This window comes from Diadema antillarum, unplaced genomic scaffold, assembly GCF_040938485.1.
Source record: "Diadema antillarum isolate AM-2024a unplaced genomic scaffold, OU_Dant_1.0 seq00001259_RagTag, whole genome shotgun sequence".
Classification (NCBI taxonomy): domain Eukaryota; kingdom Metazoa; phylum Echinodermata; class Echinoidea; order Diadematoida; family Diadematidae; genus Diadema; species Diadema antillarum.
Genome location: NW_027272042.1, coordinates 114,089 through 130,616, shown reverse-complemented (window position 1 = coordinate 130,616; position 16,528 = coordinate 114,089). Strand labels below are relative to the sequence as shown.

The 16,528-nt window shown below is 36.6% G+C and overlaps 1 protein-coding gene across 1 annotated transcript in view; it reads left to right on the top strand.

Annotated features, from left to right (window-relative positions):
* LOC139745366 (H(+)/Cl(-) exchange transporter 6-like) overlaps positions 1–16,528 on the top strand; it is a 42,412-nt gene that overhangs the window by 12,742 nt on the left and 13,142 nt on the right. The window contains exons 7-13 of the mRNA XM_071655760.1: positions 772–898; positions 10,079–10,125; positions 10,927–11,012; positions 11,557–11,670; positions 13,147–13,307; positions 15,441–15,534; positions 16,158–16,290. Coding sequence (XP_071511861.1) covers positions 772–898; positions 10,079–10,125; positions 10,927–11,012; positions 11,557–11,670; positions 13,147–13,307; positions 15,441–15,534; positions 16,158–16,290 — 762 coding nt within the window. The remainder of the gene's footprint in view (positions 1–771; positions 899–10,078; positions 10,126–10,926; positions 11,013–11,556; positions 11,671–13,146; positions 13,308–15,440; positions 15,535–16,157; positions 16,291–16,528) is intronic.

Below are 16,528 nucleotides of genomic sequence, written 5' to 3'. Positions count from 1 at the left end.
TTTTTCTGTAATCAATGTTTGCATTCTTCCAATATACCCATTTATTCCTTCATTCATTTATTTACTTTGTTGTCTATAATCTATTTGTTGTTATATCTGCTTATCTCTGTCTGTCCATCTATCTATTCATTTATTTTTCACCAGCCTTGGACATTGCTACCACATATTCAATAGATGTGAATAATTAGAACACATGCATTAGTCAATACAGAACTATCATAATGTCTCCATGGAGTTTACAGCTAGTGCCTATTATATGCTTATCCTCCACTGCCAAATACTAAAACTAATATGAATGATAAAACATATGTGGAGACTTCTGATTAAAAATAATAGCCTTGTCTGACAAAAGCTTTCTTGACAGGTAGAACAGTGGATTCTTGGCATTACCTTTAGAAGCAAAAAAAAAACAACAACAACAACAATAACAAACAGACCCTGCCTTGCCCGTAGTAGAATTTTTTAAGGTCAAGAGGCTGATGCAATGACTACATGCTGGTGTGTCAAATGCTGCATCCCAAATGTGGCACTCTGCTGTGTGATAGTAAACATGGATGTGATAATCCATCAAATATCAAAGGCAGATTTATGTGAATGTGGCATGTTATGAGTTAATGTCATACTTTCTATGTACATGAAGCTGCATTCATCACACAGTTCATTTGGCATCTGACTTTGAATCCTTGACACCACGGCATTTTATTCTGACACATTCTTTTCTTTCTTTTTAGCATTGAATTAAAATGAGTATGTTCTTTTCGTTTACTACAGGTCTCTTTGTCGGGAAGGAAGGACCCATGATCCACAGCGGTGCCATCGTTGGGGCAGGTATCCCACAATTCCAGAGCATCACATTCCGCAGGCTCAACTTTGACTTTCCTTACTTTAGAACGGACAGGTTAGAACGCTCTCTGCCCATCATACAGTTTGTACCCTCCTGACAGGAAGATTATTAACCCATTAAAGACTAGTCCAGAGTATACTCAGGCATTGCAACTGATTGACAAATTGCCCTACTTCGACGTAAATGAGCACTGAATTGATCAGTGTTTTAGTAGTAGCCATGATAAAAAATCATGGGCGCACATACTCGAGCAGGATTCGAACCTACGACATCCTGATCACCGGACAGACGTCAGGAAGCTCGGTGGTCTAGTGGAGATGACGCCTGTCTGGAGATCAGGAGGTCGTAGGTTCGAATCCTGCATGAGTATGTACACCCAAGATTTTTTTATCTTGGCTACTACTAAAACACTGATCAATTTTAATAGTGCTTATTTACGTCGATGTAGGGCAATTTGTCAATCAGTTGCAATGAAAACATCTCGACGGAAGAATTTCATGAATTGAATATACTCAGGCAGATGCCTATGGAAAATATGTGTAATAGCAACATCAGTTCATCTTTAATGGGTTAAAGGTTTCATGGATGGTGGGCTAGCAAGAGAAAAATATTGTATGAGTCAGTAATCCAGCTCTATGGAACGCCATTAAGGAAACAATACAAAATTCATTTCACTCCAGCCAATATTCATTTCACTTTTAACAAATACATTTCACTCACAAACATTGATTTTACTTTTTATAAAAATACATTTCACTTTTCACAATAATACATTTCACTTTTAAATTAAAATTCATTTCACTTTTCACAAAAATACATTTCACTTTTGAATTAAACTTCATCTCACTTTTCACAAAAATACATTTCACTTTTGAATTAAAATTCATTTCACTTTTCACAAAAATACATTTCACTTTTACATAAAGATTCATTTCACTTTTCACAAAAATACATTTCACTTTTACATAAAGATTCATTTCACTTTTCACAAAAATACATTTCACTTTTAAATACAAATTCATTTCACTCCAGCCAATATTCATTTCACTTTTAACAAATACATTTCACTCACAAACATTGATTTTACTTTTTATAAAAATACATTTCACTTTTCACAATAATACATTTCACTTTTAAATTAAAATTCATTTCACTTTTCACAAAAATACATTTCACTTTTGAATTAAACTTCATCTCACTTTTCACAAAAATACATTTCACTTTTGAATTAAAATTCATTTCACTTTTCACAAAAATACATTTCACTTTTACATAAAGATTCATTTCACTTTTCACAAAAATACATTTCACTTTTACATAAAGATTCATTTCACTTTTCACAAAAATACATTTCACTTTTAAATACAAATTCATTTCACTCCAGCCAATATTCATTTCACTTTTAACAAATACATTTCACTCACAAACATTGATTTTACTTTTTATAAAAATACATTTCACTTTTCACAATAATACATTTCACTTTTAAATTAAAATTCATTTCACTTTTCACAAAAATACATTTCACTTTTGAATTAAACTTCATCTCACTTTTCACAAAAATACATTTCACTTTTGAATTAAAATTCATTTCACTTTTCACAAAAATACATTTCACTTTTACATAAAGATTCATTTCACTTTTCACAAAAATACATTTCACTTTTACATAAAGATTCATTTCACTTTTCACAAAAATACATTTCACTTTTAAATACAAATTCATTTCACTCTTCACAAAAATACATTTCACTTTGGCGTACCATATCACTCAGACAAAACCATTTCACTGCGCTAAAACCATTTCACTCTGATAAAACCATTTCACTCTGATACAAAAAAAAATACGTTCCTCTTTTTTCCCGGCCAAAAGGTGGCGCCAGTCTGAGAGGAGTCACAGTGCCATGGCACTTAGCACTGAGCTGAGGTGAGTGGCCGGCCAGCTGGCCGGCTGGCTATGCAGTACCAAGATTTAGCGCGCTAACGCTGGCGCGGAAGCGACGCGAGGCGAGCTAGCAGTCGACGGTCCTCGCCTCGGCCTCACTCACATGCACGCTCGTGCCGTTACATGCATACTACATCGAGGATTGAATCTACACCTGACTTGCTGAATAATTAACGTGTGTTTTACAACGCTTTTCAACAGCGATGTTGTGGGGTAAGTTTGATGTGTGACTTCTTGTGATCGACATGCTATTTTTTTCCGGTTCAAAATGAGTAGGTCTATTTTTTTGCCGTTTAAATAGTATCTCGAAGTTGACATAGTATTTTTCCTCTTTCAAAACATTCCCGTGTTTATAGCTGGCTGCTGACCCATCTAAAAAGGGGATTGATGTGACTTTTTGTTCATCAGGTCGGCAATACTTCTTGACCGAAAGATCGGTCTGTATCTGTCCGTCGGGGAATGTTCCGCGGAGACTGCGTCTGGCTTCACGGATCCCCTCCGTATACAGACCGAAGTCAATGATTGCGGCTCCTGTGTGGAGCAGTCGCGCACAGATCAAACGTTACGATAAACCAAATTTCAGACAGCTTTTTTACATTCAAACAAGTATGACATGACATGACACATTATGCAGCAATATTTGGGATAAATTTCTCACATTGTGCAATCGAAATACTCACATAACCTCGGTTATACTGCAGAAATTTTATCGATATCGCAACATCGCCGTTCGCGAGCAGTAAGTCGCCATTTTGAATCTGTAACAATTGCTAAGCCAATCACATGCGAGGTACGTGTTTTAGTAAAACAAACACGTAGAAACTACCTCGCATGTGATTGGCTAATAGATTCATAGTGTATGTTTCTGCAGTTTGAATGTGACGACGCGACAGGCTGTGTTTTACGTTGAAAATTCTCCTAAAATGTTGGATTATTCATTAATCTGGTGAGTGTAACGTATTCTTAAAAAAATAAATTCACCATACAAGCTTACATTTGCCGACCTAGGGCCGTGAATTAGACGCAATCGAGAAGGGTGAGGTACCTCACCAAATTTTCCATAGAGACAGTGGTTAAGAACATCCACACAGCAATGGATACTGCAACCTTCCGTCTGTCTACGGAGGACAGCGTTAATGGCAAAATATAAAAGAGTCCTCCGGACAGACGGATCTTTCTGTCTACAATACTTCGTGCTTTACGCAGATACCAAGATCGACGGTGCCCTAGAAGCATAACTTGTTAAAAATTAGGCCTGAAGATTGCATTTTTAGAGGCCAAATAATGTATTCTAGTCCTCCGGAAGGTCACGCGATCGCATCTAGTGCGGAAGGGGACTTTTTCGGACCGTACCGAACGATCTCTGCGGAGGTGCAGGGTCAGTCCCATATATTGAAATTAGCGTTGTTCATTCGCTCAATTGGAACTTTGTGATATCGTGTGTTGTGTACAGTGAGTCAGTGTAGGCCGGTGGCGGTAGGCCTACAATTGTATGTGGCGATGGCAATTTGTAAATTTGAATTTACAACTTATTCACAAAAATTGTACAGTGTACAATGTGTATGCTGTCTATAATAAACAGGGTCTTAGTCTTCATTTCTTAGTAGTTAATTATTATATGATTTAGGCACCTACTCATCACTTAATACAAACAAGAACAGTATAGATTCAATATTATTATTAGTAGTAGTTTTTTTCTTTCGCATGGAGAAAGAAGGCACAAGAGCGATTCTAGTATTTGATGTAAACATAATTTTCATGACATGTTTAAGAGTTGACCCGGCTGCAATATTAACACTAATAGAGTACCAGGCTATTTGAATTTTTCAAGTTGGTATACAGGTTGTCAGTAAATATAGAGATGTATTACTAGTCTTCCGCATCTACAATTTGTAACAATAAAGTTTACGAGGATGTCTGAATGAATGCAATTATTCTCAGAATAATATGAAGAGTTTGTTCGCAAAAACTGATAAGTCCATATTTGCCAAATGGAGATATTTGCGATTAAAGGTCAGGAAAAATAAAGAGAATACTAAGAAAATTTTTGCTTCTTTTTGACATAGCTTCAAAAATGCCCTTTTATATGTAGTGACCAATATCTCATTTAAAAGGTGTTATTTTGTACTTAATGACAGAGACCGTACTTGAAAATCTTCAAAAATGGACTTATCGGTTTTTGCGAACAGACTCTTCATATGTTTACCATAGTACAGTGCATGTCTGTAGTTTCTCTCTGCTTGAATTGGGGTTTACTCCAACATAATGTTTTCGGACATGTTATTGTGAATAATGGTTTATAATATCATCTATGATTAATTTTCTCTATTTGTGTCACATTGTATATGTAGGTATCCCCAGTACCTGACATCACACCGATGGAACATGCATATTTAAGGTGATTCTCTTCTCTGTGGCCTCCAGGAAAATCTGCATGACATAAACGAGAAGATCTACACTGTCAGTTCTATAGTGTATTTTGTTTTCTTGGATGCACACGTACCATTCAATCTCTGACAGATTTTTATCAAGGAGAGCACTGCTGTTTTGCAAGCGCTGAGTGACTTCCTCACAAGAATAGAAACAACTGATTAGTACACCTGTCAACTTTTTCATTTCATTGAAAAACCTAGAGCAGTATGTGATCATGATAACCTACCTCAGAAAGGTGCTAAATATGTGATATGATACAATAGGAAGAATGAAGTTGATATACAATTGTAACATATTACAGTATGTTACTGTATATCAACTTCATTCATCTTTACGGTAACATTTTTAGTAAAGAGGATGTACATGTATATTCTTTGAAAAGCATGGTTGTTGTAGTAAATGTGAAGTTCGACCATTACAGATACATCAATGTGTGGAACTATGCAAGATAGTATATGTTAAATTATGTGCATTTAAATTACTTTGGAGTTTGTACAGATGGCAGAATAATGAGCCCTGATTAAACTAAATATTATCCTTCATGATATTCTTGATAAATGTTATGGAAGCAAGTACATTGTACAGTATGAAGTAGTATCTGGACGTACAGCCATTACTCGACAGGGGCATGTCTTGTTGCTGAAGGTATGAATTTAATTTGTACATCATCACTGAAGCACTATAAGAGGTTTAGTTAGTACATGTATGCATGTTTTATTGCTAATATTTTGGTTGTGACCCATTTCAGAAGAGGTTTCAAAGATGTAAGAATTCTGTTCGATCAGGAAGATACACTAGGTATGTCACCAAAAGGAATTGAACGGTCAAGAAGGGATAAGGAAGATGAAGATTTTGACACAACAGTTAGATAGATGATACATTACATTAGTACTTCCACCAAATCAACCAAAATTTTGAACATGTTCGCATTGAACGGGCATGCTCTTATTAGATACCTATAAAGAAAAATTGTGGACCTTGTGAAAGGTAAGATGAGCAGATTTTTATAACACCTGGGGGGTTTCATGTTGGCCTGTAGTCTACCCCAGTGTTGTCGAGTGTTGTTACTGGTAAGGGGTTCGAATACACATTTGTATCATTCACTCGGTCATAACCATGAAGAGAGTGACACACAGATATTTTAAATGTGTATGATACTGCTTGTGTACATGTACTGATACGTGTACATGTGTATTCAGTTGACAGAGATGTTGGGATGATTAGTTTGCCTTTTGACATTTCAGATAAGATTATATACAGTCAATGCTAAAGTTGGGAATGAAAGATTTCTTCACATAGATGTTTTGCAAGATGCTATAAGGCCAAATCTAATCTGTCTGCTTTGATTTCCAGTTATATTGATGTTTTAAAGTTACTTTAAATTTTTTATCTGTTTAGTTTCCAGTATAAAGTGTACTTCATACATTGGCGGATCCAGTTAGGACCGCAACTGGCGCACGCCCCCCTTTATTTTTTGTTTAAACAAAAGAAATTAAAAGAAAAAAATGGGGGGAGGGGTGCATGCGCCCCCCTTTAATTTTGTAAACGCGTCCCCTCTTTACGGAATTCCTGGATCCGCCCCTGCTTCATATGTAGTATGTACACTTCTGAATTGTTGATGCAGCTGCCAGTTCATGTGTTTGAAACATTGGCAGTGTGACCAATAGATACATTGTACTTGCCTTCAAAGTATTTAAGGGCATATGTACACCTTCAAAACATTCTCTGCTGTTTGGACTGTCGATGAAGTTTATATATTTTGTACATGTTTCATTTTGTTTCCAGTAAGTACACTTCATATGTATACATGTACACCTTCAAATTGCTCTTGCAGCTGCCAGTTTACTGTCACCCTCTATTCATGTGTGTGAAACCTTGGCGATGTGAATACTATAGTAGATACACGTATGTGTACCTGCCTTCAGAGTACTCAAGGGCATTTGTACACCCTCAAACATTCATGCAGTTTGAACTATTAATGAAGTTATCTCTGTACATGTATCATTTGAGTGAAACCTTGCCAAAAGTGTAGATGGCATGTAATTTACAGAGTATTGCCTCAAAACATTTGTGGTATTCTTGCTTGATTTTATTCACTTACATAACATTCAAGCCATATTCACAACTGTTTCATGTTTGTGCAACATCGGTATCAGTATAGTTTGTTTATTGCCAGTGTCAAATTTGCCGGCATTTTATTTGTACAGATCTGCTCCATACAATGCAGCTCTGCAATTGTTCAAACTACCTGGTACATTCATTTGCTCTTGTCTTATTACTGAGCTTCACCAGAAGATTTTTTTTTTTGAAATGTTCACTGTACATCAATGTTGTAGTCAAGACAGACTGATCCTACTCGCGTTCCTACATGTACTCACAAGACCGCTGACAGTTGTACCTTTCGCAGGTCTCTTACATGCCACTTGGCTGGAGACTGAGTCCAATACCACCACCAAAAAATAAATTAAAAATAATTAATAAATGGATGAATAAATAAATGAGAGTTATACAAGTTGTAAATAAAAAAAATAAAATGATCTAAAATTGCATTTGACTATACTGCTAAAAAGTAGATAAAACTGTAGACTGCTTATGCAGCTCTTACTTTAGGTATTTTTTTTTGTTATGTGTGTGATACATTGTCATGAAGATTGGTGGATACCTTGAAACTTAACTGCAATGTAGTTCTTTCAACACTTACATGTAATAAATATATATATATGGAGATGTATATACATTTATAAAGAAAAAAAACTTGTGGATTGTGCTCCTTTCTCTGTTGTTATTAATGAAAAAAAAAGGTATTTTATTAATTGATGAGAATGGCACGTGCAATAATGTATGTAAATTTCTCTGCCTAGTTAGGTAGGCCTATAGTAATAGAGTGAAGTAATGTAGTGAAGTCCTTGGGATCAACAGCTTTCTTTTGTTATATCAAAATGTTGTTATAACCAAGCATGTAAAAAAAAAGGTGGATAATGTAAGCGGAATTTCGATATACATGTAATGTAACTGTGTTCACTTTAGCGGAGTGAACGGTATAAGTAGTGGTTATAATGTATTTGAGTGGATGCTTAGGATGCTTTGAATTGAGAGAGAGTGATGTGAATGATTGATGGCAGAATGAAACTGAGAATCAGACACTTCCTGTTGACGAAATCAGAAGGGTGGACAAAAGCAAACAAAACAAACATACATTGTATTATGAATAACAAGAACAAGACATATAATCAAAAAAGAGAGGGAGAGAGAGAGAGAGAGAGAGAGGGAGGCCCAGCAAGAGGCTGTAGACTATTAGTACGTAATGTCTAATGACAGACACAAGTACAGTATATCACAGCCAGACGCTCGAAACTGACCACGTGTATTTACGCTGGGGTCGTTCATACAGTAACACACACGTACAAAGGCATCGAAGACACACGTCAATTTCTATATGTGGGACAGTACAGTACTTCGCGATTTCGTGCCGAGAAAAAAAGGAATGACATCCCTATGATATCAGCTGGCTGCTGACCCATCTACAAATCATCACATTACACTTTTAGGTATCATCTTAAAGCTGAATAAATTTCCTTTTACATGATATAACTTTTGTTGGTGTCCCACGATGAAAAAGAAGACTTTTAGGAGAATTTTAGAAGAATATCTGTATCCATTATTACCGGAACATCTGCAATTAGTTAGCCACGAAGTTGATAATCTTTCATGTCGTTCTTGGATAAATCAACAAGATAGCATCCAAGTTTTAACCTTTACCTATCAAATAAAAGAAAAATCATGTGAAAACGTAATTCAGTGACCAAGATATGAGCATTTCAAAACGATTCTCCAATCGCGCTCTCTATGACTTGCGGGGTCAACTCGCGTGCGAGGACTTGGATATTCTAGACGGGTTTTTTCGGGCTTGCCGACTGACTGGCTACTAAGTATTTAAAATCTAGGTACTGCATGCATAGCCAGCCGGCCAGCTGGCCGGCTACTCACCTCGGCTCAGTGCTAACAAAGTGCCCTGGCACTGTGACTCCTCTCAGACTGGCGCCACCTTTTGGCCGGGAAAAAAGAGGAACGTATTTTTTTGTATCAGAGTGAAATGGTTTTATCAGAGTGAAATGGTTTTAGCGCAGTGAAATGGTTTCGTCTGAGTGATATGGTACGCCAAAGTGAAATGTATTTTTGTGAAGAGTGAAATGAATTTGTATCTAAAAGTGAAATGTATTTTCATGAAAAGTGAAATGAATCTTTATGTAAAAGTGAAATGTATTTTTGTGAAAAGTGAAATGAATTTTAATTCAAAAGTGAAATGAATTTTAATTCAAAAGTGAAATGTATTTTTGTGAAAAGTGAGATGAAGTTTAATGCAAAAGTGAAATGTATTTTTGTGAAAAGTGAAATGAATTTTAATTTAAAAGTGAAATGTATTATTGTGAAAAGTGAAATGTATTTTTATAAAAAGTAAAATCAATGTTTGTGAGTGAAATGTATTTGTTAAAAGTGAAATGAATATTGGCTGGAGTGAAATGAATTTTGTATTGTTTCCTTAATGGCGTTCCATACAGCTCAGTGATTGAGCCAGGTCATTCTCAAGAATTATTGATATTACAGATAAAGATGTCAATAGCTGTAGATGTGATGAACTTGAATTCGGAATTTGGTAAGCCTATTTGATGTAGACAAAGAATATTTTGCTACATTCCGCAAGAACACTTAGTTCAGTAATCCTGATATATGCTCATGCATTTAAAAGTCATGACTTAATGACTTACACACATTCCTTGAAAATATATGTTTCCAAATGGCCAATCTGCAATTTTAATGTTCCAATTTTTGCTTTGTCTTCCATCCTTAACCTCCAGAGACAAGAGGGACTTTGTTTCGGGTGGAGCTGCAGCTGGGGTAGCAGGTATGACCCCATCTTTTTTTCCTCACCCCCCCCCCCCCCACACACACACACACACACCCCACGTACACACTCTCGACACAAAATTCAAGGCCCCTTGGCCCCATTTTATCAAAAGATACTGTATAATAGATTATAAATTTCCTTACCACATCAGCTGCCATAAACTTACAATGGAAATCAACTATTAATCAATTATAACTCTTCATGAAATAGGGTCCTGGTGTTATAAATAAACTTTGGTATAATGATCCTTTGGACATTCTAGCAGTCACATTGTTTCATGTGTTTAAATGCTTTGCCAGTTTGCCATCCTCCTTGTTTGGTTTGAAAAGAAAAAAAAACTTTCTCAAAAATGATTTAGATAAAACTGTCTTCATATATCAAATGTACTGCAGTTCTTTAATCATGAATGCAAATCTGCATTAAATAGTTCAAAATGCTCTCTTAACTTATTCACTTTCACTGTTACAGTTTTAAAAGAAACTCATATATAAAGTAGATATGTGCATTTGGTTGGAATATTGAATGAATCATGATGACATTAGACATACCTCTGAAGTCCAACATGAGTATCATGTAATAATCTCAACTACTTCTTTGCAGCAAATTGTGACTCATCATGCTCCTTTGATGTTATATCAATGTTTCTTTCAAAGGGTGATGGGCAAATATTTATACATATTATGTCACCATTTCCAAATAAGCAAATTATTTTGTATCCCACTCTACTTATCACACCCTTCTCCTGAATAATAGAAATCACTGTTATGATTTTGAACTCCTTCCACTTTTTTTGAACAGCTGCCTTTGGGGCTCCCATAGGTGGAGTCCTCTTTAGCTTGGAGGAAGGGTCCTCCTTTTGGAACCAAGCTTTGACATGGCGGACGGTAAGTGACAGTTCATCTCAATCTTACATTCAAATGTTTTCTCCAAATCAGCAACTGAATTCCAGTTTTAGAAATATGAAATGACACTAGTAGAGTCATTAAAAAAAAAGATAGGTGTCATAGACTGTTGTATGTAAACACCAACAAGCAATAGTATTGATGGACAGTCATCTGGAATATAAGCTATCAATACTTTTCTACGATACAGAGACTTCAGCACTTGCAAGCTAGTCAGTACTGTTCCGAAAAAGCATTTCAAAGTCTTCGTTTGCTGTTTAGTGTTTATTGCATGACAGATGAAGAAGTATGTGTATATTAAAGGTGATTTATACCGCTGTCACTTGAAATCAAGCTCTCTGTTTTTAAAGTTGAGTAACTTAGATGTGATAAGCATGTCCTCCCTTCTCTTATGAGATTCTCTTTTGCTTCTTCTTTTGTGCTTTTTCTTTTTAAGAAAAATTTGTGAAAATTTCATTCCACACAAGCATATCAATGCTGTAAATTTTGCTAAAGTACAGGTCCCATGTTTGTAATTTTCTTACAGTTTTTCTGTGCTATGTGCGCGACTTTCGCCCTCAACTTCCTGATGTCGGGGATAAATTACAACGACTGGGGAGGGCTCAGCCAGCCTGGTTTGATTGACTTTGGAGTATTCATGGTAGGTGCATCTTGAATTGACACAGTGATCATGCTATAACACAAATTTTGGAAGATATTTCAGAGTGAACCCAGATGACAAGTGTCAATGGGGTGTTGCAAGAAAGTTGCAGTCATTTGCAGATCCCCAAAATCACTTTAATAAAAGTCTTGCAATAAATTACAAAATTTTCAATTGATATTTGCAATCGATTGCAATTGGACTTTCTTGCAATGCCCGCTAAGCCTAACAGTGTTTGATGAAACATGATATTTTTTTTTAAAATATATTTTTCTAATTTCTATTTGAAAGATACTGTACAAGCTTTCATTTTTCCCTTCAGCATCACTTCATAGCATGTCTCCAGTTTTGAAGTACTGTTTGCATATTTTAGCTGTCTGCACTTCAATAAATGTATTCATTATTTCAGAATGTATGTATCATGTAATGCATTGCAAAGGAATGACATAGCATTTGTTTTAAAGAGAATCTTGATTTCTCTTTCAGGGTGGTGAAAAAAAAAATTGTCAAACAATTTTACATTCATGTTCAATAGAAAACATGTCTTAAATGTTCCTGACATCATGGAAACGATTGCCCTCAAATCTGCAACAATAGGCGTTTTCACATCAGCCCGATGTTTCGAAATAGCGCGCTATTTTCTGACTTGGGAAATTAACCCGATCAAGAAATAGCGCGCTATTTGATAATGTGAACACAAATTAGCGCGCTAATTGTATCGCTCTGATCGAGAAAATTTCTCGAGTCCAACTCGGGAAATTTCTGAAATAGCAGGATAATTGGCGAACTAGCGCGCTATTTGATTATGTGAAAACACCTCAAGAAATTAGCGCAATGCATCCCATCATGCCTAGCGTATGTGACCCGATCGATCGAGGCAAACTGCACACAAATCATGAGGAATTTTTGAAAGTGCACACATTACTGATGCTGTTTGCACATGCTCAGCTGTCAAATCAGCTCAAAAAAATTTCGGGCTAATTCTCTTCGGGCTGATGTGAATAAGAAATGAAATAGCGCGCTAATTTGCCATCGCGAAAAATATCTCGAGCTTGGATTTTTATCGGGCTGCTGTGAAAACGCCTATACAGTACAGTCATGTGGTACGCTTGAAAGCTTAACTCATGATGATGAAAGATGTTTATGATGACTAATTGTCCTTGTTATCCAAACAGGTGTACATGATTCATAAAATTTTGATGCTTTTGTACAGAATTCTTTTGCTTCCTTGTCTCTGCCAAATGCACGCCAGGTGTTCAAGGGAAAAATCCTACTCTGAACAGTTGTATTCAGAAATTTTGCTGGTGAAAGAATTCCTCAAATACCCTACCTCCATTTAACTGATAACAGAATTAATTGCAGGAGTGAAATCTACATGGACATACATTTTTGTTATCCTATTAATGTCAGGTGTGTGTGAGAAATTGTTATGCTTGGACAGTAGCGTTTAATTTGATAGTGTCTGTTTATCAATAGTGTGGTGAAGGGAAGTGCAACCTGTGGACAGCAGTAGATCTGCTCATTTTCATCGCTATGGGCTTTGTCGGAGGACTCCTGGGGGCGCTGTTTAATGCCATCAACACGTTTATCACGATTTGCCGCCTGCAGAACCCAATAATGAGACACAAAGCAGCAAGGTAAACAGTGGCCCTGTGTAGTCGGGACAGAACTCTCTCATAAATAGTTTGTATGAACATAACGTCGCTGGGGTGACAAAACCTCGTATCTCAAAAATGTCAAATGTTCAGGAGAGCAAAAAAACATGGCGGCCAAAGCACTATAGTGAATGGGAAAGCCTTTTCTCTGACATGTCATGGTGACTTCATTTTTGAAGTAAGACAGTTGGGATGTGGCCAAGATATCACTTGACCCATTATTTGACCATTAAGCTAAAAAAAAAAAAATTGACATTTTTGAGATACGAGGTCTTGTCACCCCAGCGACGATAAAGACGTGCTGATTTTCAAGGTCAAAATATCGGCTTTGCCATTATATTTGTGGAAGTGCCAATATCCAGAAAGTATGTTTTTAGAGGACACAAGTCTTTTGATATCTTTGAAGACTGTGCTGAACAAAGAGGTCATGGACCCTTTCAAGCTTTTCACATGATACAAAAATGATGGCAATGCAACAACTTGGAGACCGATTCTTTTTTAATATCTCAGTGGTTGCACTGTCACACAAACACACTGTCATACCAAGGAGGTTTGATAGCTGGAGTTTCAACTGGCTGTAATTATTCAAACAGTTGTCAGATTTCTATTGATGTACAAAAGAATTCCACAGGTGCACTTGTGCCTTTGAAGATCGATGTTCCAAGCCGCCGTCTTGCTGAGCAATCTGAAGATTCATTTTGGAACGTTATCATAATGTTGGCCATATTTTGCTTATTCATTTATTAAATGAAATGAAATTTCAATTAATGATAAAGCATGTAAAACAAAAGTCATGTCCGTCCAGAAATTTGCACAAAAGAGTATTAAAATCAGAGCTGTATCATGTGAAAATGTTTGAAACTGTACCATCCTAGAAAGCTGGTTTTATCATTTTTCCGCTTAATTTCCACAAGTGAAAATAATATGGAATAATCTTCAAGTACAATTCTTTATTGATAGATATATCAGATTAGTGCCTGGGTATGCCCAGTCGATTAATTTTCATCTTTATTTCAGCATTTTTTGCTCGATTTCTATTCATGCATCCTCGTGTCTGTACCACCTACATTTTATGAGAAGGGATAGTGAAAAGTAATTACCACCACAAAGACATATCTTCCTTTGAAAGTGGCTGGTGAGTATGCAATGAGACACGAGTCATTTGTCTTCCTATCTGCGTGGTAGATCCTGTTTGGCACATGCTTCAAATATTTTTGAGCGGCGGCATCGAACATCTAGCAAAGGGAATAAGACAGTTGTGACTCCATTCTCTAGAACCTCCTTGGTCATACATAGATGCACACAGTGAATTGTGTGGTCTGACTTTGATACTTTCTTAGAAATGGTAATTTACATATTCAAGTATAGCAAACCTCATCCTACAATGTACCTACTGTCTGCTAAAGACCTCATATAGTTGAAATAAGGTGTAAGGTACAATGTATGTGAAGGAAGAAAATCAAGCAAAAATATAGCATGTGGAAGAAGTATTTTCTTGCAAGGAAGGCATGGTTAGCATTGTATAAATGGATTTGTACCGGTAGTTGGTTTTAATGTGTCCATGCTCCCTCTCAACATAGAGGAGAGATTAGCTACCCCGACAAACTAACCTGTTGAGGACGGGCTGATTTTGCTTCAACATGCATTTCCCATAGACACCTGCTCAAGTATACTCGGGACTCGTCCTCAACAGGTTAACGTCAATTGAGGAAAGATCTTTTTTTATCTATTTCATAGTATCTATTTCATAGTAACTCAGTTTAGAAATATGGCTTTAGTAGAGTCATGAGGGCCTTTTTTTTTTTGGGGGGGGGGGGGTAAGAAAATTCTGATAGATCTTCCCTGAGGCCTCTCCCCCACCCTTCCCCCATAAAAAGAGTTTCAAAGACTCCAAAAATTATGTCTAATTTGCCATCAGGAACTATCCATTATGAATTGTGCTGCATTCCATACTGTCATGTAAAAGGTTTTGTCTCATGATTTGGGTTTTTTCTTTTCTTTTTTATTGTCAGTGCAATACAGCACTGTTACACTTTGTTGATTTGTATGACAGTTGTCTCCTAGAAAGGGAATATAGAATTCACCACATTCTCTTTCTTTCTGTCTGTCCAACAGGGTTGCCGAGGCAATTCTTGTTGCCGTAGTAACAACACTTGTTGCATTTCTGGCAGCCATGACGATGGGGGTGTGCAAGGAATTGCATCACCAGGTGAGATCATCTTAACTTCAGTGAAGCAAGATAAAGGTGGAAATTTTCGATGAGCGGTAATGTTCGTGCATCTCGCAGATATGAAACTAGCCTGAAAACAAAAGTGCTAGTATGCCAAATATTTTGTTTGTTTTGCTATTATTTTATGCATACCTTAGGTTTCTTCATATTTGCTCTTCCCGTAGGGTGAGTAAATTTGCAGCGACAATGTCGACCAGAAACCATTTAACATAGTACTGTATACACCAAATATTTCGTGAGGTTATTTTCCCGAATTTCGCAATTCAGGTGCTATTCACGAACTTAAAGACATGCAAAGATAATGACTCTGATCATGATATGAATGTGATGCACACATTTACATTTCTCTGTTCAGTATAGTACTCCATGATCTCAAATTTAACCACTCGCGAAATTATCGGGAAGTCCCGATTCGCAAAAATTTAGACTCGCTATTTTAAGATATGTATATGGTGTATACAGTACTTGTATATGCTGCCTATTAAAAGCCTTTAACTGCTGTAGCATCGTGGTCTCGGAACAATATGGCACAAAGGGATTTTAGACCCTGGCCCACAAGTTTAACAACGAGATGGGTCTAATCTTCATTCCAATCTGAATAGAATACCACCACACAAGAGAGTATTACGTCCTCGGTGCGGACCTACTTCTGTCCAGAAGGCTACTACAACGACATGGCCACTCTGTTCTTTAACCCTCAGGAGGAGGCCATCAAGCAGCTGTTCCACCAGGAAGGTAGGAGGACCATTAGTGGAGGTCAAAGTTCAAAGTTCAAATCTTCCACATTATGTTAGATAGCAAGTGGCAAATCTAGACCACAATATTAGCAATTATCAGTCAAATAAAGGTATCCAATTTCAAAGAATGTACAGAAGGTCCAAAGAGACAGAATAGGACTTTCACTTCAAAAGTTTACTTTTTTGGCCATTGGAGAGAGATTCATAGTTAGGTAATTTAACATGAGCAATACCCC